Here is a 25,923-nt window from a genome sequence, read left to right as displayed (position 1 = left end):
CCTGGCTGGACACTGGGCACTGGCAGTCTCCTGCCAAGCCCTGGTGCTCCATGGGCTCCCTGGCATGTGGGCAAAGGGCAGCTGTGCTCTGTGTGGGGGACACTCACGTTTGTGGGGTGGTGGCAGGTGTGAGTGGGGAGTTGTGCTGCAGCAGGCAGTGCCAGGCTGGGGGGATCCATATCCAGACTCTGCCCTAAATGAAATGGTGCTGAAAGCACAAACTGGGCACCAGGCTGGCCTCGCTCCCCTCTGGTGACAGCAGGGCTGGCAGTGCTCCGTGTGACCTCAGTGTCCGGGACGTGTGTGGGACATCCCGGTGTCCTGCCCTATCCCACAGTGCTCCCAGTGATCCCACAGTGCTCCCAGTGTCCCAGTTATCCCACCGTGTTCCCGGTGATCCCACAGTCTTCCTGGTGTCCCGCCCTATCTGCCCTGTTCCCGGTGTCCCGGTGATCCTCCAGTGCTCCCGGTGTTCCGGTTATCCCATGTTATTATCCCGGCGTCCCGGTTGTCCTGCAGTTCTCCCATTATCCCAGTTTTATCCCACAGTTGTCCCACTGTCCTGGTTATCCCCCAGTTATCCTGGTTTATCCCACAGTTCTCCCAAGGTCCCAGTTCTCCCAGTGTCTCAGTTATTCCACGGTTATTCCGACTTATCTCACAGTTGTCCCGGTGATTCTACTCTGCTCCCGGTGTCCCGGTTATCCCATGGTTATCCTGGTGTCCCGGTGGTCCCATGGTTATCCCGCTGTCCCGGTTATCCTATGGTTATCCCGGTGTCCGGTTATCCCATGGTTATCCTGGTGTCCCGGTGGTCCCATGGTTATCCTGGTGTCCCGGTTATCCCATGGTTATCCCGGTGTCCCGGTTATCCCATGGTTATCCCGGTGTCCGGTTATCCCATGGTTATCCCGGTGTCCCGGTGATCCCATGGTTATCCTGGTGTCCCGGTTATCCCATGGTTATCCCGGTGTCCCGGTGGTCCCATGGTTATCCCGCTGTCCCGGTTATCCCATGGTTATCCCGGTGTCCTGGTGATCCCATGGTTATCCCGGTGTCCCGGTTATCCCATGGTTATCCCGGTGTCCCGGTGATCCCATGGTTATCCTGGTGTCCCGGTTATCCCATGGTTATCCCGCTGTCCCGGTGATCCCATGGTTATCCCGCTGTCCCGGTTATCCCATGGTTATCCTGGTATCCCGGTTATCCCATGGTTATCCTGGTGTCCCGGTGATCCCATGGTTATCCTGGTATCCCGGTGATCCCATGGTTATCCCGCTGTCCTGGTGATCCCATGGTTATCCCGCTGTCCCGGTGATCCCATGGTTATCCTGGTGTCCCGGTTATCCCATGGTTATCCCGGTGTCCCGGTGATCCCATGGTTATCCTGGTGTCCCGGTTATCCCATGGTTATCCCGGTGTCCCGGTGATCCCATGGTTATCCTGGTGTCCCGGTTATCCCATGGTTATCCTGGTATCCCGGTTATCCCATGGTTATCCTGGTGTCCCGGTGATCCCATGGTTATCCTGGTATCCCGGTGATCCCATGGTTATCCCGCTGTCCTGGTGATCCCATGGTTATCCCGGTGTCCCGGTGATCCCATGGTTATCCTGGTGTCCCGGTTATCCCATGGTTATCCCGGTGTCCCGGTGATCCCATGGTTATCCTGGTGTCCCGGTTATCCCATGGTTATCCCGGTGTCCCGGTGATCCCATGGTTATCCCGCTGTCCCGGTTATCCCATGGTTATCCCGGTGTCCCGGTGATCCCATGGTTTTCCCGGCTTATCCCGCAGTGCCCCCTGCCGCCGGTCCAGCTCCGTTCCCCGGCTCTCGCTCCCCACAGCATCGCTTTGTTCCCGCCGTGTTCTGCCCTCTCTGCTCCTCCTCGGGGTATTTTCCCCCATTTTTTTTGCCAGGACACCGGGATGTGCAGCTGGGCAGGGAGCAGAGCAGACCGAGGGGCTGAGCACAGCGGGGCTGGGAGTTCAGGGGATGTGCCCTGTCCTACAAACACCTCCATCCTACAAACCCTTCCCATCTGGGGCTCTGGGGCTCCTCAGCCCAGCAGAACCCGCTGCAGGCTCTGTGTCTGGGGCAGCCAATGTGCTCAGGGGAGTCACCAAAACCCCAGGGAGATCCAGGCTGCCGTGAGCTCCTGTGCTGGTGGAGGTTGCTTGGATGGCTCTGGTGGGCTGCTGCAGGTCTCACCTGGCTGTCCCCACCTCACCTGGCTGCTGGTTTGATCTCTGTCCCCCTCACTCTGCCCAAAGCTCTGGCTCCCCCCTCTCACGCCGGGTCCCCAGGGTGTCCTGGAGCTGCTGGGTGGCGGTGGCCGTGCCCTGGGGACAGTGCTGACCTGGCACACGGGTCGGTTTTGTCCCCTTCCCTGTGCAGGAGCTGACTGTGCCTCGGCCGAGCCCCTGGTGCTGGAGCAGTATGTCGTGGTGGCCGACTACCAGAAGCAGGAGAGCTCGGAGATCAGCCTGTGCGTGGGCCAGGTGGTGGATATCATTGAGAAGAATGAATCAGGTACAGGGAGCTGGGCTCTGCACAGGCTGCTGGGGCTGCACAGGAGCAGCCCTGGGCTGTCAGTGTTCTCCTGAGGCAGAACAGCCCCCAGGCATGCTGAGGTGGGGTGTGCAGGAAGCAGCTCTGCTCTGTCAGTGTGGATGAGCCTGCAGGGCTCTCTCTCAGGGCTGATTTCCCCGGTGCCGTCCCCCTTCCTCAGTCTTGGTGCTTCTTGGAGCTGGAAAACTTGGCTGAAGTGTGCTGAGGACAAAAGCCATGCCTGGGCTTGGCAGGCTGGGTTTAGTGAGTGACAGAGGGGGACACTCTCGTGGTGGCCATGAAAGGCCCCTTGGTGTATTCACAATTCCTGTGGGCAGCAGCCGAGCTCTTCGCTTGCTTCCAAACTTCAACTCGCTCTTAACCTCTGCACAGGGACTGAGTCATGGCATGGAGAATTTATTCCCTGCAAAGGGACTGAGCCATGGCATGGAGAATTTATTCCCTGAAGCTTACAGATGTTGCCTGTTGGGGGGAGTTCAATGAAAATAGATTTTAGCAGCTCTGGAGACCTGCTTGCCAGAGGATCAGTTGCACCAGCAGCTCTGTTTGAGAACGAGAGAAATAAAAGCAACCCTGAAGCAAATGAAACGATTAGCACAGCCAGCTCAAAAGCTGTGGAAAATCATTTATTTATCAAAGGTCAGCCCTGCTTTTCCCTCCCATGCAGGTAGCTGATTCCCTCCCTGACAATCTGGTTGTCTTTCTAAATGACTCACTGGGGGGGTTCTGAGGGTGACACTCAGTCTTTATTTCCCCCCCTAAAGACACAAATTGTGCTTTTAATAACGAGCAGCAAGCATTGGTTTTGATTGGACACACAGGGGGGCCCAGAATTGCTTGTGGTCTCTCTGGAGCTGGCTGGGCTTCCACTGGGAGAGCTGATGTTTTAAATCCTGCATTTGCTCGTGGCTTTTCAGTTCTGCTGTTTCCACAAATGTAGAGAAGGCGAGCGCAGCAGGGCTCAGCCATCGATTCACACACAGGGTATTCATCTCTGCTAATTAGCCCAGGCTTGCTGACCCACACTGAGGGAGAATGAACCATGAAGGGGCAGAAAAAACCAAAAGCAAATGCAGTGGCTGGAGCCATTCAGCTCTCAGAGCCTCTCCTGGTTTTCCTGGGGAGGGAATTGTACTTTTAGATGTCACTCAGCTGCAGTTCTCCTGTGCTTGGCTCTGTTGCTTTGGGGTCACCCCAGCTTCCCATGGAGATGCAAGAAAGGGGTCACAGCCCCCCAGGCACGTGGTTTGGAGGGAGGGAGGGAGTTTTGGCTGGTGTGAGCCCTTGGCTGAGCCTCCTGCTGTTTTCTCCTCAGGCTGGTGGTTTGTGAGCACGCTGGAGGAGCAAGGCTGGGTGCCAGCCACCTGCCTGGAGGCCCAGGATGGAGTCCAGGATGAGTTCTCAATGCAGCCTGATGAAGGTAAGAAGCTGCTGGAGGCATCTGCCCCAGCTTCCTCTGCTGGAGGCACTGCCTCACCCTCCCTAAGTGGGGCAGAGCACGAGCCTGGGAGAGGCAAACCCCAGGAACGAAACCTGGGAAAAGGGACAAAACCCCAGGAATGGTCCTGCAGCAGGAGTGGGGCAGCTGGACACTGGTGCTGCATCCCCTGGCCTCTCTGCTCCTCCACAGAGGTGCCAATGGTCACCCCAGTGCCTCCCTTCAGCCCAGGGAGCTATTTCACCTGCCCTGGAGGAGGAGCAAAGCCCAGGTCCTTGGACAGTGCATGTGCAGGACAAAGAGCACACAGTGTGGGAAAGGCAAGGTTCCAGCCTGTCCTTGGAGCAAATCCCAGGTGTCCCTGGATAACAGATCCTTGCCAGTGCCTCTGTGTGCCCAGGGCAGAGCAGAGCTGGCCCAGCCCCTCGTCTGGGGGGCTCAGCCTGGGGAGGGCTCCAGGCCAGCAGAGTCTCTGTGTCAGCCCTGTCTCCTCCTGGACATGAAGTGCCACCTCCTCACGTCCTCTCTTGTCCTTCTCGTGCTCTCCCCATGCTGCTCCCAGTGCCATGGAGGTACTGGTCTCTGCCCAGGCACCTTGGCCGCTGCCGGACCCTCGGGGACTTGTACACCCCTGGATGGGCTCAAGGTGGAGCACACAGAGCCTTTCTTGGCTGCCCCTGTGTTGTGCTTGGAGCCTTGTGTGCATGTTGGTTTGCTGTGCATGCCCACCCCTGCTCCTCAGCCTTCCCTTGCCTTGTGCATGTCCCTCTCCTCTCTCAGCTCTTCCTTCTCATGTTTTGGGCTCAGAAATTGCAGTTCCTGCTTTCCCCCAGCACACATGTGCAGAATTCTCCCAGCTGCTGCCTCAGTTCCTGCAGTAACCTGGGTTGGTGCCTCAGGGTGGGGTCAGGAGGAGAAGGTCCTGCTGGATGTGACAGGACATTCTCTGCTTGGTCTCCTCTGCATGAAGGGGGTGGAAAATCAGTCCCTTCCAGAGCTGTGCCACTCCCAGAAGACAAATCCAGGAAACCTGCATGGTGGGGATGTAGGGATGTCAGAGGGGTGAATTTTGGAGGGAGATTTTTCCCCGAATGGTGTTCACCCTGTTGTGAAGGCACTGTGTAAGCACAGGCAATTGTTTCCCTGTGTTTCTTCCAGAGAGGAAGCTGAGGGAGGGGGAGGATGGATGGACCCATTTGTCTGACATGGCTGCATGGCTTTTAGGATGTTTCTCCTTCCTCCTGAAGGAAAGAACATTCACATTCCTGCTTAACATCCTTTGTTCTGGTGGACGTGACTTCAGGTTCTTCTCCAGGCTCCCCACATGGCTTTGACCAATGTCCTGGGGGTTAAATGGTGATGCTCCTGCAGATCTGCTGCTCTGGAGCAGTTTGAGGGCACCTCTGTGTCAATGGGGTTGTCTCCTCATGCCTGTGGGATTTCTCTCCCCTTTCAGAGGATGGTTCCTCTTTAAAGACTCTGAGAATGAAATTTGAGCTGAAATGAATGCATGGAAGAGGTTCTGTGTTGAGCTGTGAAAAGTCTTTAGTCCTAAGGGAGAGGAGAAACTGTTTCAGAGAACTTCTTGGGCCAGAGCAGCTCACCAAGGTTTACATTTCCAAATACATTTCACTGTCATTTCCCTTTGAGTGGTCGTGTATCTCTGTATGTTTGCACCTAAATTACAAGAATTATCATTTTATAAAGCACTTCATAGCCATTTGTCAGCTGAGGCCAGGTTCCCATCAAACAGCTCCTCAGTGAAGCTGCTCTTTCTTTCCACCAGAGGAGAAGTACACAGTGATTTACCCCTACACTGCAAGAGACCAGGATGAGATGAACCTGGACAAAGGGGCCGTGGTGGTGGTGACCCAGAAGAACCTGGAGGGCTGGTGGAAAATCAGGTACTGTCCCAGGCACTGCAGCTGGGGCTGTGGGATGTCCATTCCCAAGGCAAGTCTGTGAGCTGGGGAGGGCAGAGTTCCAGAACTCATTTCTCTCCACCTTGACAGATTTGATGTTCAAGCACAGCTTTGGCTGAAAATCTTTGAGCTGCCCAGATTTCCTGTGCTGGGAGGTGGCTGTGTCCTCCAGCAGGGCTTTAGTGGGTGTCACATCCTGCTGATGGGGAAACCCAGGGATGTCCCAGGGCTGGCTGCATCCCCTGGCTCTGTTGGAGGCTCCTGCAGGGAATGGCCAGGTCTGGGCCAGCTCTGCTGTGTGCCAGAGGCTCCAGCCCATCCCCAGCTGAGGTTTGTTTTCTGCTGGAAGCTCATTTTCTCTTCTCTGTGGTGGAGCAAACGGCCGGGCTTGCTCAGGGTGGGAGGACACACTGCAATTTTCATAACCTCACACTGAACCTGTGCTCCTGGCAGCAGCACAGCCCCAGAAACACATCCACTGACGTGTGAGGCACAGGAGAGCTGCCACAGGAGCTCGAAAGGCAATTACAGACTCGGTAGTTGGTGCCATCTGAACGAGGTGGCTGCAGCCCAGCCAGCAGGGAGGGTCTGGCATGGCAGGGGCACTGTGCATGTGGTTTTCAGTCAGGTCACAGGGCTGGTTTCTCTCCTAAACAGATTTAGAGCAGGGAAGGGATCCAGGCTGCCAGCAGGGAGAGGGCTTGTGCTCTCTCCAAGACCAGGTACATCAATCCCAGCAGCAGCCCTCGTGTTTTTCCCTCTGCTTTCCCTGCCAGAGCTCTTCACTCCTGAACCGGTGCCATTGCTGAGGTGAAAACTGGGCTTCACAGCACTCCCATTGCTTGGCCCTGGCTGGGGCCAGCTTGTGTGGGAGCATTAGCCATGAGGGAGCTCTGCTGGTGCCATGGAGAGCCTGGCAAGCTCCTGTTGCCCAGAGCTGCCAAGGTGTGTGCTGAGCTCTGGGCTCACGTCCTCGGCGTGTCCCAGGGGCTCTGTGCAGTGACCCTGCTGTCCTTGTCCCCACAGGTACCAGGGCCAGGAGGGCTGGGCCCCTGCCTCCTACCTCAGGAAGGGCAATGGAGATGGGTTCCCACCCAAGCTGGGCTCGGGCTCCTCGGCTCACTCCGGTGCCCTGGATCTGGATGGCATCTCCAGGCAGCAGCTGCTGGCCAGCAGGGACAAGGACGGGCTGGGGGGCCAGAGGGACAGCAGGCTGGAGAGCCGGGCCCTGCCCAGTGCCGACATCCGCCGCAGTGAGTGCTGGGCAGGGCAGGTGGGGCCAACATGGCCTCCGGTGGGCTCCAACACGGCCTTGAGTGGGCTCAAACATGGCCTCAGGTGGGCTCCAACATGGCCTTAGGTGGGCCTGAAACACAGCCTTGAGTGGGCTCCAGAGACAGCCTCAGGTGGGCTCCAACACGGCCTTGAGTGGGCTCCAACACGGCCTTGAGTGGGCTCAAACATGGCCTCAGGTGGGTTCCAAACATGGCCTTGAGTGGGCTCCAAACATGGCCTCAGGTGGGCTCCAAACATGGCCTTGAGTGGGCTCCAAACATGGCCTCAGGTGGGCTCCAACATGGCCTCAGGTGGGCCTGAAACACAGCTTCAGGTGGGCTCCAAACACGGCCTCAGGTGGGCTCCAAACACGGCCTTGAGTGGGCTCCAAACACAGCCTCTAGTGGGCTCAAACATGGCCTCAGGTGGGCTCCAAACATGGCCTTGAGTGGGCTCAAACAGAGCCTCAGATGGGCTCCAACATGGCCTAGGGTGGGTTCCAAACATGGCCTCAGGTGGGGTCAAACATGGCCTCAGGTGGGCTCCAAACAGCTCCTCCCTCCCAGGCTGGGGATCCTCTCCCAGGCTCCAGGATCAGCTGGAGGATGTTCTCCTCTCAGAAACTGGGGCACCTAAAGGGAGCCTGCCAGGAAAATTGAGAGGATGTTTTACAGGACAAGGGAGAATGTCTTCAAACTGGCAGAGAGCAGGTTTAGATGGGATATTGGGAAGAAATCCTTCCCTGTCAGGGTGGTGAGGGTCTGGCACAGGGTGCTCAGAGCAGCTGTGGCTGCCTCTGATCCCTGGCAGTGCCCAAGGCCAGGTTGGACAGGGATAATGAAAGGTGTCCCTGCCCATGACAGGAGGTGGAATGGGATGAGCTTTGAGGTCTTTTCAAACCCAGGCAATTCCATGATTCTGGGATTCTGTGATCTTAACCCCTCTGCAGGCCAGGTCCTCTGGGTCAGTCCTGCAATGCAAAATTTCACATGGTCACCTCAGCTGCATTTCCCAGGAGAACCTGAAAGCTGGGATACCCTTGAGACCTGGGGGACCTGTGCCACTCAGGGTTCTGGGCTGATGGGTTCTGGGCTGATGGGTTCCTCAGGTTCCTTTCCCTGGGACAGGTTTAGTCCTTGCCTTTCTGTTCTGTCTCTCACTTGTCTTTCATGAACATGTGCTTAAAAGCCAGAAACTCAACAGCATCTGGAATTCTTCCTCCACAGAGTCACCAAAGATGAGGCAGAGGCCACCTCCTCGCCGAGACCTCACCATAGTAAGTGCCAGCTGGTGTGGGAGGGCAGCAGTGGCACAGGGGAGCACTGCAAGGAGCTCTGGTGGCTGGTTGGGATCTTGTCCCCGTGCCTGGATGTGGTGTCACACCTGCTGTACAAACACACTGATGACTTTTCTGTTTTCCTGTTCCAGCCCCGTGGTCTGAACCTGCCTAAGCCTCCTGTCCCCCCTCAAGTGGAAGAGGAATATTACACCATTGCTGACTTCCAGACCACCATCCCTGATGGCATCAGCTTCCAGGCAGGGATGAAAGTAGAGGTGAGACTGTCAACTTCCCTTCACACACTGTCACTGTCACTTCAGGGCAGTGCTCCTGGCTGCCATTGCCCTGGCACCTTTTGGGCAGGGGTCCCCTTCCAGGCCAGGGAGAGCTGCTCCCCATGGTGCTCTGGGTGCAAACCAGGCATGGTTTTGTCTCTGTTAGCATTCCAGACTCTGAGAGTGGCATAAAAACCTGTAGGAGCTCAAGAGACTCTGGCCCCACACAGTTCTTCGTGGCCTCCTGTCCCCCAAGTGTGAGTGCTCTGTTTGAGCAAATGGAAAATAAACCCACACCACGAATGGCATTGCAGATGGAGTTTTTCCTCTTAGTTAGGCCAGGTGTAAAGTTAAAAGCCCTTCCAAATTCCTAGCACACCCTCTTTGCTGGCAGAACCCCTCCTGCAGATGGGATTTTGCTTTCTCCATGTGCAGATGTGATTTGCGCCTCTCTAAGAGGATTTTTCCTTCAGGGCTGCCCCACTCAGCCCCTGCCAGGCCCCAGCCCCACTCCTGGAGCTGCAGACAGGCTGGGCAGGGTGGGATCCACACGGGATCGCTGCTGCTGCTGCTGCTTCATTGCTCCAACAGTGCCACGCTGTGGCCAGCACCCAGCATCCCTCTCTGGGATGGATGAGGGACAGAGACAGCTCAGCAGCTCTTCCTCAGCCCTCTTCCTTCCCTGGCAGCCAGGACCAGGCGTCCCTCCCCTTAGGATGCCACTGCTGGGATTCCAAGGCTTTTGGCTGGAGCAGCACAAGGCCATGTGTCACCCTGCCATCATTTCTGCAACCCCTGAGCGCAGAGTGGCTGTCTGAGGTCTCCTTTCCCCCTTGGCAGGTTATTGAGAAGAACCTGAGCGGCTGGTGGTACATCCAGATCGAGGAGAAGGAGGGCTGGGCCCCTGCCACCTTCATTGACAAGTACAAGAAAACCAGCAATGCCTCCAGGCCCAATTTCCTGGCTCCCCTCCCCAACGAGATGGCGCAGCTGCGGCTCGGTGACACCGATGGTGGCAGCGCCAGCGAGGAGGTGACAGGGCCCTGCCGACCCCTGCCAGAGGCTCCTCCCAATGGCATGGACTGCACTGGGAGGTGGGGCAAGGACTGGAAGGGGAAGGAGGCTCCTGACAGCGGGGACCTGTCCTTCGCCGGGGGCTACGAGGAGATCTCAGACCGTGACATGGAGGAGAAGCCCAGCCTCCCACCCAGGAAGGAGTCCATCATCAAATCAGAAGGAGAGTTACTAGAGAGGCAGAGGCCTCCCCCCAAGCCCCCAGGCATGATTTTGCCCATGATCCCACCCAAGCAGTCGGCAGCCCCGAAGGACAGCAAGAAGCCGGAGCTCAAAGCGGAGAAGGGAAAACTCTTCCAGCTGAAGAACGAAATGGGGCTGGAGTGTGGACACAAGGTGTCGGCCAAGGAGGTGAAGAAGCCAAACCTCCGGCCCATTGTCAAGCCAACCAAGCCAAAAGCTGAGCCTGTGGAGGACAAACCTGAGCCCATCACCCAGAACCCCTTCTTGAAGTCAAGACCTCAGATCAGGCCGAAACCCGCCGCGTCCCCCCGGCCTGAGGCACCCCCAGCCGATGACAGACTGGACATTTGCAGCCTGCGGAGCAAGCTGAGACCTGCCAAGTGCCCAGAGAAGCCCTTGGAGCAGGACCCCGCTGCTGGGGAAAGCTCCTTCAGCAACGCCGCGCTCTCCTCAGAGCCTTGCGGGCGCTTTCCGGAGCGGCCGGGCACGGAGAGCAAAGCCCCTCCCAAGCTGGACATTGCCCCCAAAGAGGCACTGCCCAAATCTCCCCTGGGCCCAGCGAGCCCCCCCTGTGCCCGGGACGCCCCTCAGCGCCCCGTGGTGCCCCCTCGCAGGCCACCCCCTCCCAAGAAGATGGGGGCTCCTGCTGCCATGGCCGCCGAGCCCAGGGCCCCGGCGCGGGAAGCCCCCGAGGCCAGGCCCTCAGCAGTGCCAGGCAGGCCCATGCTGGTCCCTCCCAAAGCCAAGCCCTTCCTCGCTGCCTGCATGCCAGACGAAGCCAAAGCCAGAATAAACCCAAAGGTCATCTCCAAGCCTGTGGAAAGAGGGGAGGCCAAGGAGAGGCCCTCAGCTGCCATCTCTGGGCCCGATATCTCCAGGGAAGCTCTGTACGTGGCAGTGGCGGATTTTGAAGGTGACGAGGAGACCAACAGCTTCAGAGAAGGGACTTTGTTTGAAGTTCGTGAGAAGAACAGCAGTGGCTGGTGGTTCTGCAGGGTCCTGGCTGGGGGGCCCTGCTGGGAGGGCTGGATCCCTTCCAATTACCTGCGGAAGAAGCCGTAGCTGCTCCATGGCTGGAGGCTCCCTGGTCTCTCACCTGAGTATTTAATGAGCAGATTAATTTATAGTTTTCTGTAAGGCTGGCTTTAAAAGAGAAGATAATAATTTGAGATCCCACGCTTCCCAGCTGGAGCCCCTTGGCAGCAGCTGGAGGAAGCAGCTCGGCCTCCCCTCCTCACCCCTGTGCTCCCTGTACCCATCCTCCTCCTCACATTCCCCAAAGGACTTGGCTTCCGTGGTTCTCTGTGCTGGGGAGATGGACCTTGAGTGACGTTCTGCCACCTCTGTGGTGAACTGGAGAGAGATCCAGCAGCAGCCAGGTGGAATGGTACCAATGCAGGAAATGACAGAAGGATTTGCCTTTCCCTGAAGCTCAGGGTCGCAGCCAAGAGTTGCAGGTCATGTTGCTTAGTCCAGGGGTGTAGCAGAGCCACGAGAAATGTGGCAAAAAGGAGGAAATGATTGCTGAGAACAGGTTCCTGTAGCTCTGTCTTTGGTTGAGGGCTGTGCCACGCTCCCCCTGCACGGGGATCGTCCCTTGGTCCTTCCCTGCTCTACGATGACAAGTGTTAACTTCAACATCCTCCTGATGGAAAAAAATAGGGAAAAATACACCCTCATTTACCAGGTCCTGCTGTGCTGCTCCAGGACAGCTCTCAGGCTTCTCCCCTGCAGTACTGCAACCAGACATCAGAGGGGTTTTGCTTCCGGAGCTGAGGAATTCTATGCAAGGCACAGAGGACCAGAACGACCCCAAAACCCCTGGAAAAGGGAATGCTTTGCTCTCCTCCCCACACAGACTGCCCTGCCTGTTGGACTCAGAGGGGACCACCCCTTCCAGGACCCACTGAGCTCCCCGGGCTGGCGGGCAGCAGCCGGGAGCTGGGTCCTTCCCTCGGTGCTGATTTATCAAGTGCAATCCAGAATGTGGGAGCTCAGCTCCTCATCACCACCAGTTCTGAGGTGTGTCTGGTGCTCAGGGGCCGCCTGCCTTGTTTGTCACCCCTCCTACCTGTCCTCCAGGTTCTTGCATTTCACCCTGTGGGCCAGGTTGGCTTGGAGAGGCTTCTGGGCAAGCAGAGCCTGGGCTTTTTCCATGCTGACATCCCTGCCTTGCCCTCAGTGCTGCTTATCCCAGCAGGAGGATGAGCTGTTGCTCCCCAGTGCTGCTTTCTTCCTTTCTGTCCTTGGCTATTTGCAGCTTCAGGGCCACATTTCTCTCCAGAAGAGCTTTAAACCCAGATGTCTGTGGGTTTCACAGAGTCATAGAATTGTTGGGGCTGGAAGGGACCTCTGGAGATCATCCAGTCCAGCATCCCTGCCAAGGCAGGGTCAGGTTTGGTGTTGACCAAGCCCTGTTGCCCTCTCTGGTCTAATTGCAAGTGTGAGCAATGCAGCCACATTGTTTTGCTGCTGAAAATAATGACAGTTTTCCCTCTAATTTGAGGCTGGCTGAATTGAAGGAGTGTTCTCCACTCCCCCAGATGCTCACTTCCTTCTCTGTCCATATTTTCCACCCTGGGAATGTGAAGATCCTTCTGTTTGCATACAGAAAAAACAGTAGTCCCAGGATCATTCTGGGAGGGCAGTGGGGCAGTTTGATCTGATAGAGAAATCCTGACCATCCTCATATCCAGAAGCCCCAAAATTGATTTTTAGCCATGGGAATTCACTCACCCCGGTGTGTGGCTGATTCCTCTCCCTCCCACCTGCGGTTTCCTCTGGTGGCACATCAGCCCCTGATGGGCTGACTCACCTGAGCTGGCAAAAAGCATTTTGCAAAACCACATTTGCAAGGCAGTGCAATAACAAAGCTCCTTGCTGGCACATCGGGAGGTGTTGATGTGCTCCTGGGTGGGTTGGGACAGCTCTGCCTGGCTCCACTCGATCCCTTGTCTTTGGAAAGGAGTGGGGACAGGATGAGTTAAAGCAGAGCTGTTCCACAGCCAAATCCAGCTCCTACAGTATGTGGGAAGGGCTGGACCTGTATCCCTGCTCTTGACACAGGGTGGAAGGGCCGTGTGTCCTTTTCCCAGGCACCGTGTCCTTGCTCTGCCTTTGCTGAATGGCCTTTTCATCTCAGCTCTGTCTCAGAGACCTCTGTGCCCTGGCTCTCCTCAGAGAGGGCTGTGCTATTTGTGTGGTCTGGCCTCTGAAGGAGGGCTGTTCCCTCTCCCCTCCCAGCCTGAGCCTCAGAACTGGTCGTGCTCCGTTTTCCTGACACAAGTACTGTATTGGCTCGCTGAGCGTGGGGCAGGAGCGCTCCCTTCTTCCCAAAGAGCTTCCAGGAGGGAGTGCCCTGGTGGGATCCCCCTCAGGAGGTGCCCACACCTGCAGCCTTACCCCTTTTCCACTCTCCTGCCTGCCCAGGTTCCTGTGGGGAAGGTGCCAGGAGCTGCTGGGCTGGCAGGGCTTTGTCCCCCCTCTGCTTTGTGCCCCCGCTCCTGCAGCCACCTGTGCCCCAAGCCAGGCTGCCTCTCCTCCCTGGACCTCCCTGCCTGCCTCGTGAGGAGGAGGAGGGTGGCCAGAAGCAGCCCAGACTCGGGGGCAGCCCCCCACCAGGCACAGCCCAGCCTTTGAGAGCAGGGGCTGTGCCATGGCCTGGGGCCCAGGAGCTGGGATTTGGGGACAGAGCAGGCTGGGCACATCCTGGGTGGGCATCAGCCCTGCAGTGCCCAGCTCCTGCCAGGCTCCCAAAGCCCATTTGTCTGTCCATGTGTCTCTATATTATGTAATGTGTATAAATCTCCATTACTGTGGGTGGGTGGGGGGCAGCAGAAGGTAGATGTAGCTGTGTCCATGCCCTGTCTATACCTTCACCTTTAAGGGATGGATTTTTTTTTTATTTGATGGGTTTGGGGTTGTTTTTTTTTTTTTCTTTTCTTTTCTTTTTTTTTTTTTTTAAGAAACAAAAATAAACTGCTTGACTGGTTTCAAGCACCCTGGTGAAACCTGTGTGTATGGCTGGTGGAATTCTGGGGTGCTGCTCCTGTATCCAGGGCTGGTTTGGGGTCTGTCTGTCTGTCCATCCTGTCAGCTGTGGCAGGGAGGCTCATGGGGACCCTGACAGCTCCTTGTGTCTTCCTTGGTGCCCAGATTTATATCTCATTTATATCCCACCAAATGGGGCAGTGGAGTGTGGGAGTTTTTACTGTGGGCTCAAACCAGCAGAGTTCAGTGATTTTGGGAAGATGCAGAGAGAGAAGGAGGCACTGCCAGTGCTGAGGGGCTTTGGGGGTTCTGGGTGGCCAGGGATCAATTCTGGGGGTAAACTGAGGCAGCAGAGTGTCTAAAAAGGCATTTTGACATAAATTGTCAGCTCCTTCAGCACCCAGAGTGAGCGAGGGGTTTGTGTGAACACTCAGCTCTGGCAGGGCAGAGTTGTGGATGAATTTTTCCACTCCACATGAAGAGAAAAAGAAAAGGGAAAAGGAAACAGGAAAAGGGAAGAGGAAAGAGGAAAAGGGAAAGAGAAAAGGGGAAAGGAAACAGGAAAAGGGAAAGAAAAAGAAAACAGGAAAAGGGAAAGGAAAAGAAAACAGGAAAAGGAAAGAAGAATGGGAAAAGGGAAGGGTAAAAGGAAAAGGGGAAGGAAACAGGAAATGGAAAAAGGAGAAAAGGAAAAAAATTAAAATTAAAATCGGCCTCCTGCTGTGTCTCCATCACCCCTGGCTGCCTCAACCCCAGCAGGGCACAGGAAGGGGCCAGGCTGGTGAGTGGATAAGAAATTTGGGGCTCTTTGTGAAGGCCACCAAAGCCTTCCACCTCTGTAGCCCTGCAATACACCCTTGTCCCCCAAACTTCCAAGGATTTGCAGCGTTAAATGAGCCAGCAAAGCCTCCCAGCCCATGGAGGGAGTGAGCAGCCACCGGGCAGTGACTCCCAGGAGCAAAGCAAAGCTCAGGAAAGGTTTGTAAAGTTGTTTTTATTATTTTGGAAGTCTCTGCCCCTCTGGATTAGTCTTTCCTCACTTTGCAAATCAAGGCTTTCTCACCCCCCCAGCTCAAACTCTTTGAAGCACTCCGGAGCACTCTGTACAAGCCAAAGGTTTATTTGTTTCATAAACAAGTCAAAATTATATTCATGGAAAACAGGTAAATGGACAAAAGGAAAACACACAGCACTGAACACTATAGAGCACTGACATGTAGAGGTGCAGCTCCCTCCCTCGTGCGATGCCCTCCCTCCCCAGGCCCCCCAAAATTTTGCTTGAAAAGCCTAATACAGAGGTCCAAAATCTGATTCAGCTTCAACAAGATAATACAGGTCACAGTATTGAATCATAAAGGTAACGACAAGAGAGGAACTGCCTCAGAAAGGGGGAGAGGTAAAAGAGTTCCCCCATCGCTTTCCTTTCTTCCTTTTTTCCTTAAATTTTCAAACAATGGTTAAGGAGGAGAGGAGGGGAAAATCCATGGAAATAAACACTTTTTCACTCCTAAATATATATATATATATATATATATGTGTGTGTGTGTGTGTGTGTATATACATATATATATATATGTATAAAGCAGGATTCTCAGTGAACACAAAATTCTATAAAACTACCATTGATCTGTGTTGGTTTTCTCCCCCCATCTTTTTTTTTTTTCTTTTTAAAAGTTGCTTTAAAAAGGATAAAAAGTGCACAGACACCCTTATAAGGCACAAACAGATCTTCTGTACAAATCATATATCATTGGACTGTTTAAAAAAAATAGCAATACGAATACTAACAATGAAATCTGTAAGAGGCTACCTTTTCCTGGAAATCTTTTTTTTTTTCTTTTTTTTTTTTCTTTTTTTTTTTTTTGAGGCCTATTTTGGAAAATTCCTGTTGCTCTTGGATAGGCAGGGCCACAGGTCCACTGCTCTCCCATCCCTCTTGGCTCCTTGCTGGCCTCACTGGGTGCTGCCCCTTCTTGCAAACTGGTTTTGGCTGCTACAGCAAAAATTCAGCCTCTGCAAAGTGTCCTGATCAGCTCCTGGGGTGGATTTGGTGTTTCTCCTTGCTGGCTTAAAAATACAAAACAGAGCTACACCAAAAAAACCCCAGCCAGGCTGCACCCACCCTGCTGATGGAGGCCCTGAGGTGGCACCGAGCACGGGGGGCTCTGCCCCGCTGGTGTCACTGGGAGCAGTGACCCAAGGGCACCCCTGGAGCTGGGACAGCACCCTGGGCACGGCCCAGACCTGATCCAGGCTGGGCATTCCAACAGCTCTCCTTGAATTCCTCCCCAGGGAAAGGCTTCCCACGGCTGGCAGTGCCCAGGCAGGTGCTGACACACCCTGGCACTGCCCACAGCTGGGCCTGGGTCTGCCAACGTGAGGCTGGGACATCCCTGGGAATGCAGAGCCTGTGCTCCCTGGGGTGCAGGACAGCTGGGAGGTCCAGAAAAGCTCCAGATGTAGGGAATGTGCCCTGGCTCCTCCTCTGGGAAAGGTGGGAGTGCAAGGTGCAGTGGCTCTGCTCAGGGTGGTGGCACAGCCAGTGGCACCAAAAAGGTCTTCAAAAAGGGCTCTGCAAAGCTGTTGGGCCCTCGTGCAGGGCCATGGCTGAGAGGTCACAGCAGCCTCTCCTTCCACACTCGATAAAAATGTTCATCAGCACTCCAAGGAAAAAACAAAAGGTTTCTGGGTGCCCTGTGAGCACAGCCAGCTGCAGGAGGAGGATGAGCTGCTCCCTGGCTGTGCCCTCCCTGATGGCAGCGTGGCACAGGGCTGGCACAGGGCAGTAGCCAAACCCAGCTCTCCTGGCACAGCCAAGCCCCCACCTGGGCAGCAGCACCACACACCCACAGCCTTGGAGGAGAGAGGGGATAGGCAGACATCCCTCAGGCTCCCTCTGTGCTCAGAAGCTCTAAAATGTACAGGAGTTATTATTCCATTTTTTCCCTTTTCCAGACTAAAATGTGGTAATTGCACCTTTCTGAAAAGCTGTTCTTGTGCACTTGGTAGCACACGGTCACCGAGCTGCAGGGACACAGCTCCTCTCATCCTCCCATTTCCATCTTTTTTCCCTCTTTATGAGCCTGAAGCAGCTGGAAACTGGCCAGCCTGGAGCTGAAGGACAGGATAGGGGCTGTGCAATGGGCAAAGGACAGAGACTGGAGCAGCAGGGAGGAGGATGCTGAGCTCCTCACACCAGCCCTAGTACTGAACAATCAGGTGCTGCCTGCAGCTGACTTTACACCCAAAACCCATTTACCTTTAAATTCCCACCATCTAATTCAGCCTCAGAGCCTTTTTCTTTCCTCCTCAGTAAAGCCAAGTGAGATAGTCCCTGTTTTTTCTCAGCAAGGTCTCAGGTACAGTTGAGACCCAGCGTGCAGGCAGCTGGGAGCTGTGCTGGGAAAGAAAGAACAGGTAAAATCAGCAAATACAGTCCCCAGAAATAAAGGTGAGCCTGATGGGACTGGGTCAGAAATGAATTTCTCACCAAAGCCTCCAAAAATCCCCGTGGTGGGGCGGGAGGAAGGCTGAGCCCTGCCATGGCACTGGCTGCAGGGGAAGGTCTAGCACAGGTGACAGTCAGGACAGGTGACACAGCAGCTGTGCCACCTCCAGGAGGGCAGAGCAAAGTGCAGAGGTGTGTGCCTGCAGGTGGCAAAGCCACCACTGCAGTGTCCCATCCACACACCCCTGTCACCCACAGGCTGCATTTATGGCTTCAGAAGGCAGCAGGGCAGTGCCCGAGGTGCCCCTCACAGCTCCCTGCAGCTCCATCACTACAGGGGCTCTGTGTGGGCTCCTGCTCCTCACTGCTACCCCAGGGCAGCTCCCTGGCTCTCAGCCTCTGTGGCCAGAAGTCCCTGTTCTGCCTCAGAAAGAAAAATCTGCATTATCTAAGCCCAGACCAGCTCCTCCATGTCCCCATGAGTCTGTTCATGGGGACAGAACCCCAATAAGTGACAGTCTGGCTGCGTCACTATTTGGCCTGAGCTGGTTCTCCTTACATGACATTTCCAGATCATTTCTGTCCACTTTGAACCCTCCTGCTGGGCTTTATCCCATTTTTACTCCACCACAGCACAAGCCCCTGGCAGCAGCCCAGAGCTGTGGGGTTTTAGGGTCGGGAAGCCCAGTGGCACCTGGCACTGCCCAGTGGCACCTGGCACTGCCCAAGTGACAACTTCCCTATCTGAACCCACAGCACAGCGAGCCTCCCCCTCAGCAGGAGGAGAGAAAAAAGAGCCTTTGCAGGGGAAATTTCTCATTTGCAGCTGGCTCAGGTCCCGGGCCCCACACGATCCTCAGCTTTGCTCCCTGAATTGTGCCCTAGCAGTCAAATAAGGAAACACAGATAACGAGCCACTGGATAACGACTGACCAGCACGATAACCCAGAAGCAGGGACGGAAAGGCGTGGGTTGCTAGCGGCGTTCCCCCTTCCTGCAGCCCCTACGGACGGTAAATCTTAATCACATCTTTGATGACCCGTCGGCAAATGGGGCAGCAGGCGTTGAGCTGCTTCTTCAGCTTAAGACCACAGGTGTTGCAGAGGCACATGTGTCCGCAGGTGTAGATCACCGTGTCCACCTCGCTGTCAAAGCACACGGTGCACTCCCCGTTCTTGCTGCTCGATGGCTCCGGAGGGGAGAAGACAGGAGAGATGGGGGGGCTCAAAGGGGAGCTGGGGGCGGTCACTGCAAGAGAAAAGGGAGAATGAAGCTGGTCAACTGGGATGGAACAAAGCTGACACTGTGTGACACACTTAAGGCAGGTTTTAAAGATGTCTCGTGATTGCCTGATTATTTGGCCAAGTGAATCCCAGTGTATTCCAACGTGCAGCAGTCAGAGCCTGTTAGCCTTTTTCTACACACAGGGTAGGTGCCACATCCACACATTTTCTGAACCCATAGGGATGGTGATTCCACCACTTCCCTGGACTGCTTATTGGATACCTGACCACCCTTTCCATAAAGAGATTATTCCTTATATTTGAATTAAACCACTCCTGGTGTAACTAGATGCTGTTTCCTGCCATCCTGTCTCTGTTCCCTGGCAGCACAGCCCAACTCCCCCGGCCGTCCCCTCCTGTCTGGGAGTTGTTCAGAGCCAGAGGGTCCTCCCTGAGCCTCCTTTTCTCCAGGCTGAGCCCCTTTCCCAGCTCCATTCCCTTCCCTGGACATGCTCCAGCCCCTCCATGTCTTTCTCATCTCGAGTAGCCCAGAGTTGGACACAAGATTCGAGGTGCAGCTTCAGCAGTGCCCAGCACAGGGGACAGTCCCTGCCCTGCTCCTGCTGGCCAAGCTGGGGCTGATACAACCAATGCACAGCCCTTCTCCAGGCCATGAAAACCTTTCCAGCACTGTGTTTTCTTCCCATTCCTTCTGTTGGCCTGGCAGGAGAGGTAACCCCCCTCCCTGGGGCTGAGGCTGGCTGTCCTTACCCAGCGAGGACTCGGAGGCTGATGAGGACCTGTTGACGCTGAAGGCCATGTCTGAGTCACTGTCATACTGGGAGCCACCAGGAGATCCTGAGGGAGACACCGTCCCTGGGCTGGACTGCACCGTGCCTGGGAACACAGGAGAGAGCTGAGCCCACAGAGGGACACCCCAAACCTGGCCAAACCCCTCAGCATGCTGAGCTGCTCCCAACCCCCCAGCACAGCGACTTCAGGGCAAGTCCTGGGTTAATGCTGCCCCTTGGAAACAACGTAGGGCAAGATTCTGGATGTGAGCCCAGGGTCTGGACCTTGTTATGCCTTTGTATGATGCCTGTTCAGCTTCAGAGAAGCAAGCACTAGGTTATGCAATATTTGCCTTTCCTCTTCCCCACGGTCCCACTCTCCCCAGCAGCAGTGGGCTCCAGCTGGGGCTGTCACACTGTCAGCTGGGAAAAGCCATTGCTTTGGATGAAGAAAACCTGCTTTACAAAGTCATTAACATCTGCTTTTCTGATTGAATCCTTAACAGAAGGAAAGGAGAAAGGCTGGAACTGGTCACCAGCAATGGATCAGAAGTGCCAGCTGATCCCTGAGCTGTGGCAGTGCTTCAGGAGCAATTGCTGCCCATGCTTAAACCAGAGCTGTTCCCATAAAAATCACCATCCTTAGCAAGGCAGACGTTTAATACCTGTGGGCTGGAATAGGGAGTTTATAAAGAATCCCTTCTATAAACAAACCTACTGAAAAACAGCTGCCCCCCACAACCATCCCTGTTTGTAAAGACTCCCTTCTATAAACAAACCCACTGAAAAGTGGCTGCTCCCCACAACCATCCCTGTTTATAAAGAATCCCTTCAAAAAACAAACCCACTGAAAAAAAGCTGCCCCCCACAGCCATCTCTGCCTCTCTGCCTGGTGCTTGTTTTATCTCTCAAGCCTCATTCTTTCCTGGGGCAATCCTAGAGGCTGCACACATCTCTGTGACAGGCACCATGCTTTGTCCCTCTTGTTTGCAAACACAACGAGCTGCATCCTCCCATCAGTGAACACTCTGAGTGCAAACCCAGAGCTCTGCTTCTGGCCCAGGAACCTACTCCAGCCAGGTGCTCCACGTGCTGCACTTACCCAGGATTTTGAGCTGGTTGATCACACCGTGGATGGTAAAAAACACCCAGAGGGACTGTGAGGTGTCCACGCACATGAGCATGCCCCGGCTGGCCCCGTTGACCCCGTGGTGCACCTCTCCGTTGGGCAAGACCATGAAGCTGAGGATGTCACCACTGTTGAGCACTGGGAAGGCCCTGTAAACCACCCAGTACTCCTTACGGTCCAGGAGAAAATCCGGATCCGCTGGGAGCTCGTTTGTCCGCAAAGTGCTCGGATCACAAGAGGTGATGCCGAACGAGAGGGCCCCGTAGTAGGGCAGCCCCAGGTGTCCTACTTCCACAAAGAGGCTCTCCCCGATGTGCAAAGGCCGGTCAGAAAACACCAAAGTCCTATTGCTCTCCTGCCAGTTGGTGCAGGCCACCATCCTGTCCTGGGAGAAGGTGATGTCGGGGCCGCGGGTGGGGTGGAAGCGCAGGTCGGTGTCCAGGAAGGCCGGGACTCCCTGGGCGTGCTGCCGCCGGCTGGGGCAGCAGGGGATGATGTGGTTGTCAGTCCCAAGCCCTGGGACCCGGCTTAGGTTCAGGTTTGCAATTTTGGCCACCACTTGGTTGTTCTCGAGCTCGTTGTTGTTGAAGTTGGCCGAGTCGTGGTTGCTCTGGGGAAGGCAGGTGCTGAGCCGGGCGGTGCTGAGCCGGGCCGTGGTCATGGTCTCTGCAAACATGCTGTCTGTGAGAGAAACCCAGGCACAGAGGCTTTAGTCAAGAGAAAACCACCTGCTTTTATGCTTATTGCAGTTGTTATTGCAGCCTACAGACTCCACAAGGAAAAATCAGCCCCGGGTCAACCACTAATGAGCAGCTCCTGGTGCAGAGTCACGCGTGGAGCAGGCAGAGAGTGGCTGCATCTGGCACCAGCCAAGGAAAACCAAGTGTTCCAAAGTACCTGTGTGATCTGGGAGCTCCCTGCGCTGGGAAATGGGGAAAAGCTGTAAACCAGTGTGCTTCTACAGCTTTCTGAGCAGAAGGATCTGATAGCTCTGAGGTTACATTATTTAAAAAAAAAAACTCAATATTTTGTTGTCCCAAGGTCTTGTGCAAGACAGGTCCACAAGTGATGAACCCAAGGATGAATGGATATTCTTTCCACACTCCTTGTCAATGCCTTACACCTGTGTCCAGGCACAGGTGTGTCCCAGAGAGGTCATTTCAAGCCTCATATCTCAGGGGTGTTCACAGCCCTGCAGAGGTTTTGAATGGAGAGCTTGTCACAAAAGCTACTTCCTGCAGGTGTTAGAAAGCTTTTACAGCAGAAGGTTGTTTTCCCTTTTCACAGCAAAGGGAAAGTCAGGATGTTGATCCTTAATTCATTTCCCAGGTTTCCACTTGAGCCATGCCAGGCTTGGGGGTGATATAAAGGTGTGGGAAAGTTTGGGACTGTTCACCCTTCTACCTCCAGCCCTGCAGGGGCAGCTGGACACTTCACTCTGAAGGGTTTAATGCACTGAGCAAAGTCAGAGCATGTGGAATTTAAGAGTCTGTGTGAATGACTCCTGGTCTTCCCAGAGATGGAGAGGGGTGAAGCAGCCCAGCACCAACACTGCCTGCTCCCTGGAGGAGAGAATCCCCAGGGTTTTGGCAAAAAAGGAAAAACACCCAAATCCACCCAGCAGCTGCAAAGCAGAACCTGCCTCACTCAGAAACCCAGGAAGGAGAGGCCACTGGGGTGGGCTGATGGCTGGAGCAGCTCCTTCTCAGCCAGCACAGCTTGTGTGGCAAGAAATGCTCCCACAGAGGAGTCAGACACATCCAAACTTCATGACGGGTGTCCCATCCCTGGAAGTGTCCAAGGCCATGCTGGACAGGGCTTGGAACAGCCTGGGATAGTGGAAGGTGTCCCTGCCCATGGTAGGGGGCTGGAATGAGATGATCTCTAAGATCCCTTCAGCCCAAACCGTTCTGTGACTCGTGATGCTGAAAGATACATTTTATGCCTCAGAACTGGATTTCACAATTTTCTCAACTCGCAACATTTTGGGAGGATGAGGCTGAGACAAGCAGATCCTTAAGCAAGGAATTCAGGTCCTCTGGTGCCCCAGGTGGCTGATTATGGCCCTGATTCCTGGGGCAGTGTGGGGGGTTTGGTATTTTAATTTAAAAAAAAACCTCCTAGCAGAGTACAGGTGCTCTCAGCCTGAGTTTTTCACTGGGAACTCTTGGATGCTGCAGGCAGGAGAGGTGGTGGGGAGCAGAAAGAAGCTGCATTTTATTTTTCAAGCTCCAATTTAATGAGGAGAAAGAAGAGCTCTGGTAAAGCAGCTGCCTTGGCCAATACAGCAAACATTCCTTCTCTCTGTGATGAGCACCAGAGGCTGGAGTGTGTCACAACTGCAATTACAGGACAAGCTGCTGGTGAAGTTTAATTACACATTTGAGGCACAGCAGACAGGGAAAAGCGTTGTTTGTGTGTGGCCTTCTCGCCTGTAAAATAATTGGCACTGGTCAGAAGGATGTGTGATGGAGCTGCCTGCCCTCTGGACTCACCATTCCACAGCTCAGCCCTGGTGCCTGCTCCGTGCCAGGCTGGCAGCACCATCCCCTGGGGCAGGTGCAGCTGCCTTGGGCTGTTAAAACTCCATCAGCTCCAAGGAGTCTCCGGCAAAGGGCAACTCTCTTGGATTTTAAAAGTGTTCCCTGTGGTGCAGCCCAGTTCAAACACTCCATCTAACGCTGAATTAATTAGAAATTTCAATGCTGTAAAAGCCACTAAAGGAAAATCATTCCATGGCCATCAGCTGGGTTTGCTAATGGGAACAGATTCATCCCCTCTTGCAGCCCTCCCTAAGGATGAGGCTCTAAACCAGCCAGACTCCACCTGATTCCAGGGGTCTGAGTGATGTCCCTGTGCCAGGGAAGGGTCACAGTGCCAACACAGCCCCTCAAACTGCCAGCCTGGGGGGGACCATGGCCAAGAGCAGAGAGAGGGGCTGAGGAAGGGCTCCAGGAAACTCTTGGGCAATTACTCAAAGTTTTCCAATGGACTGGCAGTAACTGGTAGCTGGGAAAGAATAGACAAAGTCACAACTGGTCCTTTTTGTCTCCTCAGTCCCTGGGACCTTGCTCCATGTTTTTCCATGCCAGAGCAGCACATCCAGCTCAGGGAAAGCTGAGTGGAATTACAGGTAAAGATTTCCATTTATCCCTTCCCATAATGTGCAGCCTTAGGACTTTTCATCACTGCCATCTCTGGAATATATTGCTACTGCTGGCAGAGGAAAAATGATTAATTGGCGGTACAAAACCAACAGCAAATTAATTTTCTTAAGTGTCCCATAGAAATGCTCACACAGATCATGCATCAGAAAGAGCAAGCAGAAGAGCAGCCCACAGGCCACAAAGACACACTTACCTAAAATTTGCACTTCATGGGTAATTCCATAGACGTCTATGAGCGCCCAAAGAGGCCCGGAAACTTTAATACCACAGTGAAACAAGATGGGCTCCTCATCGTTAATACTGTAGAAAACTCTGCCGTGCCGGTCCACCCAGAAGGCCAAGATATTGTCCCTGACCGCAAACCTCTCGGGCAGGGCCTTGGCCCAGTAGCCGGGGCGGGTGACGAGGTCGGGGCAGGCGTACTTTGGTATCTCCTCGGAGCTCATCTGCGAGGGGTCGTGGATGGTGAAGCCGAAGCGCAGGGCCCCGCTCCAGCCGTGGTGCACGGCCACCAGCTTGAGGCGCACCTTCTCGTAGAGGTGGATGGGCCGGTTGGTGAAGGTGACGCCGTTGCAGAAGCTGTTCCTGCGCGTGGCCCGGCGCGAGTGCGCGTCCAGCCGCACGTTCTTGCCCTTGGCCTGCGAGTGGAAGCGCGGCGGCTCTGCCAGAGCCAGCACCGAGCGCCGCTCATGGCTGCTGCTGTTGGGCAGGCTGTAGTAGGGACGGCTGGACACCGAGCGTGCCTGGTGGCTCGTGTCTGCAAAGGGACAAAGGACAGATGTCAGCAGGGCTCGGCTCGGCTGGGTGGGATTTGCAGCGCTCTGGCAAGAGGTGGAGTGTCACAGGATCTCACGGGATCACACAGAATCTCACAGAATCACACAGAATTCACAGAATCACACAGAATTCACACAGAATTCACAGAATCACAGAATTCACAGAATCAGAATCTCACAGAATCACACATAGAATCTCACAGAATCCCATAGAATTCACAGAATCACATGCAGAATCACACAGAATCACAGAATTCACAGAATCACTGGGTTGGAAGAGACCTTCAAGATCATCCAGTCCAACCCAGCCCCAGCACCTCAACTGAACCCTGGCCCCCAGTGCCACATCCAGGCTTTGTTAAACACCCCCAGGGATGGGGACTCCACCACCTCCCTGGGCAGCCATTCCAGAACTTTATCACCCTTTCTGTAAAACACTTTTTCCTAATATCCAACCTAAATTTCCCTTGGTGCAGCTTCAGACTGTGTCCTCTCATTCTGTCAGTGCTGCCTGGAGAAGAGCCCAGCCCCACCTGAGCACAGGCACCTTTCAGGGAGCTGTAGAGTGATAACATCACCTCTGAGTCTCCTTTTCTCCAAACTAAACACCCCCATAGCTCCCTCAGTTGTTCCTCACAGGGCTTGTGTTCCAAGCCTCTCAATATTTCACCTTCACACAGCATGCTTAACCACAACCTGCTCTTTGCCGTCCCAGTTTGGCTCTCAGCCTTCTGCAAAAATGTGTCAAGCAAGGTTAGGCAGCTTCCCTGCAAAGCTGGAGAGGAAGGAACGTCCTTTGTTCCCATCAGACGCTTCCTATTGCCCTCAGAAAAGCCCAACATCTGTAGCTCCAAGTTTCCTCCTTGCAGTGCATGTGCTGTTAACTCACATGGTGGCCAGAGACAGGAGCTCTGAGGATTGTGGCTGTTAAAAAATCACAGATGATCAAGGAGAGCATGGGTTTTAGGAGATTTTCGTGGGACATGCAGCCACCAGCTCCTCTGTGCCCTGATTTTGTAATGATGAACAGGAACTTTTGACCAGCACAAATAATCCCAGACATTCAGCAGCTGGAGCACCTCTGCAACACCAGACTGTTCCTCCTAAACCTTCAACCCAGCCCCTGGCTCAGATATCAGATGCAACTGGCACATTCAGGAACATTTCATCCTTGCCTTTACCCAGAAGCTCCCATTTGAGCTCAAAGCACTTTATAAATGATGATTGTTTTCAGCTTCACAGCACCGCAGATGGCACAGAAATCCTGCCATCCTCCTTTTACAGATGGGAGAATTGATGGGTGAGATCTTGCAGCATTTAAAGTCAATAGCAATTCTGAGACTGACTTCAAGAAAAGCAGATTTGGGACCTAAAGTGAGCTTC

The 25,923-nt window shown here is 54.6% G+C and overlaps 2 protein-coding genes across 3 annotated transcripts in view; one reads left to right on the top strand and one right to left on the bottom strand.

The window, feature by feature from the left end:
* Positions 1-13,930, top strand: part of SH3PXD2B (SH3 and PX domains 2B) — a 64,924-nt gene extending 50,994 nt beyond the window's left edge. Inside the window, exons 7-14 of one of the 2 annotated variants that reach the window (XM_036391940.1) lie at positions 2,397-2,531; positions 3,886-3,990; positions 4,571-4,654; positions 5,795-5,912; positions 6,957-7,183; positions 8,432-8,481; positions 8,634-8,759; positions 9,600-13,930. In XM_036391940.1, coding sequence (XP_036247833.1) covers positions 2,397-2,531; positions 3,886-3,990; positions 4,571-4,654; positions 5,795-5,912; positions 6,957-7,183; positions 8,432-8,481; positions 8,634-8,759; positions 9,600-11,078 — 2,324 coding nt within the window. In that variant the 3' untranslated portion in view covers positions 11,079-13,930. The remainder of the gene's footprint in view (positions 1-2,396; positions 2,532-3,885; positions 3,991-4,570; positions 4,655-5,794; positions 5,913-6,956; positions 7,184-8,431; positions 8,482-8,633; positions 8,760-9,599) is intronic. The other variant, XM_036391941.1, reaches the window with a different exon arrangement.
* A 1,180-nt stretch (positions 13,931-15,110) lies between these two features.
* The window catches only part of NEURL1B (neuralized E3 ubiquitin protein ligase 1B), a 33,577-nt gene continuing 22,764 nt past the window's right edge, over positions 15,111-25,923 (bottom strand). The window contains exons 2-5 of the mRNA XM_036391622.2: positions 23,958-24,521; positions 20,571-21,278; positions 19,449-19,574; positions 15,111-18,702 (exon numbers count right to left, since the gene is read on the bottom strand). Coding sequence (XP_036247515.1) covers positions 18,458-18,702; positions 19,449-19,574; positions 20,571-21,278; positions 23,958-24,521 — 1,643 coding nt within the window. The 3' untranslated portion in view covers positions 15,111-18,457. The remainder of the gene's footprint in view (positions 18,703-19,448; positions 19,575-20,570; positions 21,279-23,957; positions 24,522-25,923) is intronic.

The sequence above is a fragment of the Molothrus ater genome, chromosome 15, assembly GCF_012460135.2.
Source record: "Molothrus ater isolate BHLD 08-10-18 breed brown headed cowbird chromosome 15, BPBGC_Mater_1.1, whole genome shotgun sequence".
NCBI lineage: Eukaryota > Metazoa > Chordata > Aves > Passeriformes > Icteridae > Molothrus > Molothrus ater.
Note: the sequence above shows the minus strand (reverse complement) of the source record. Positions and strands in the feature narration are given on the sequence as shown.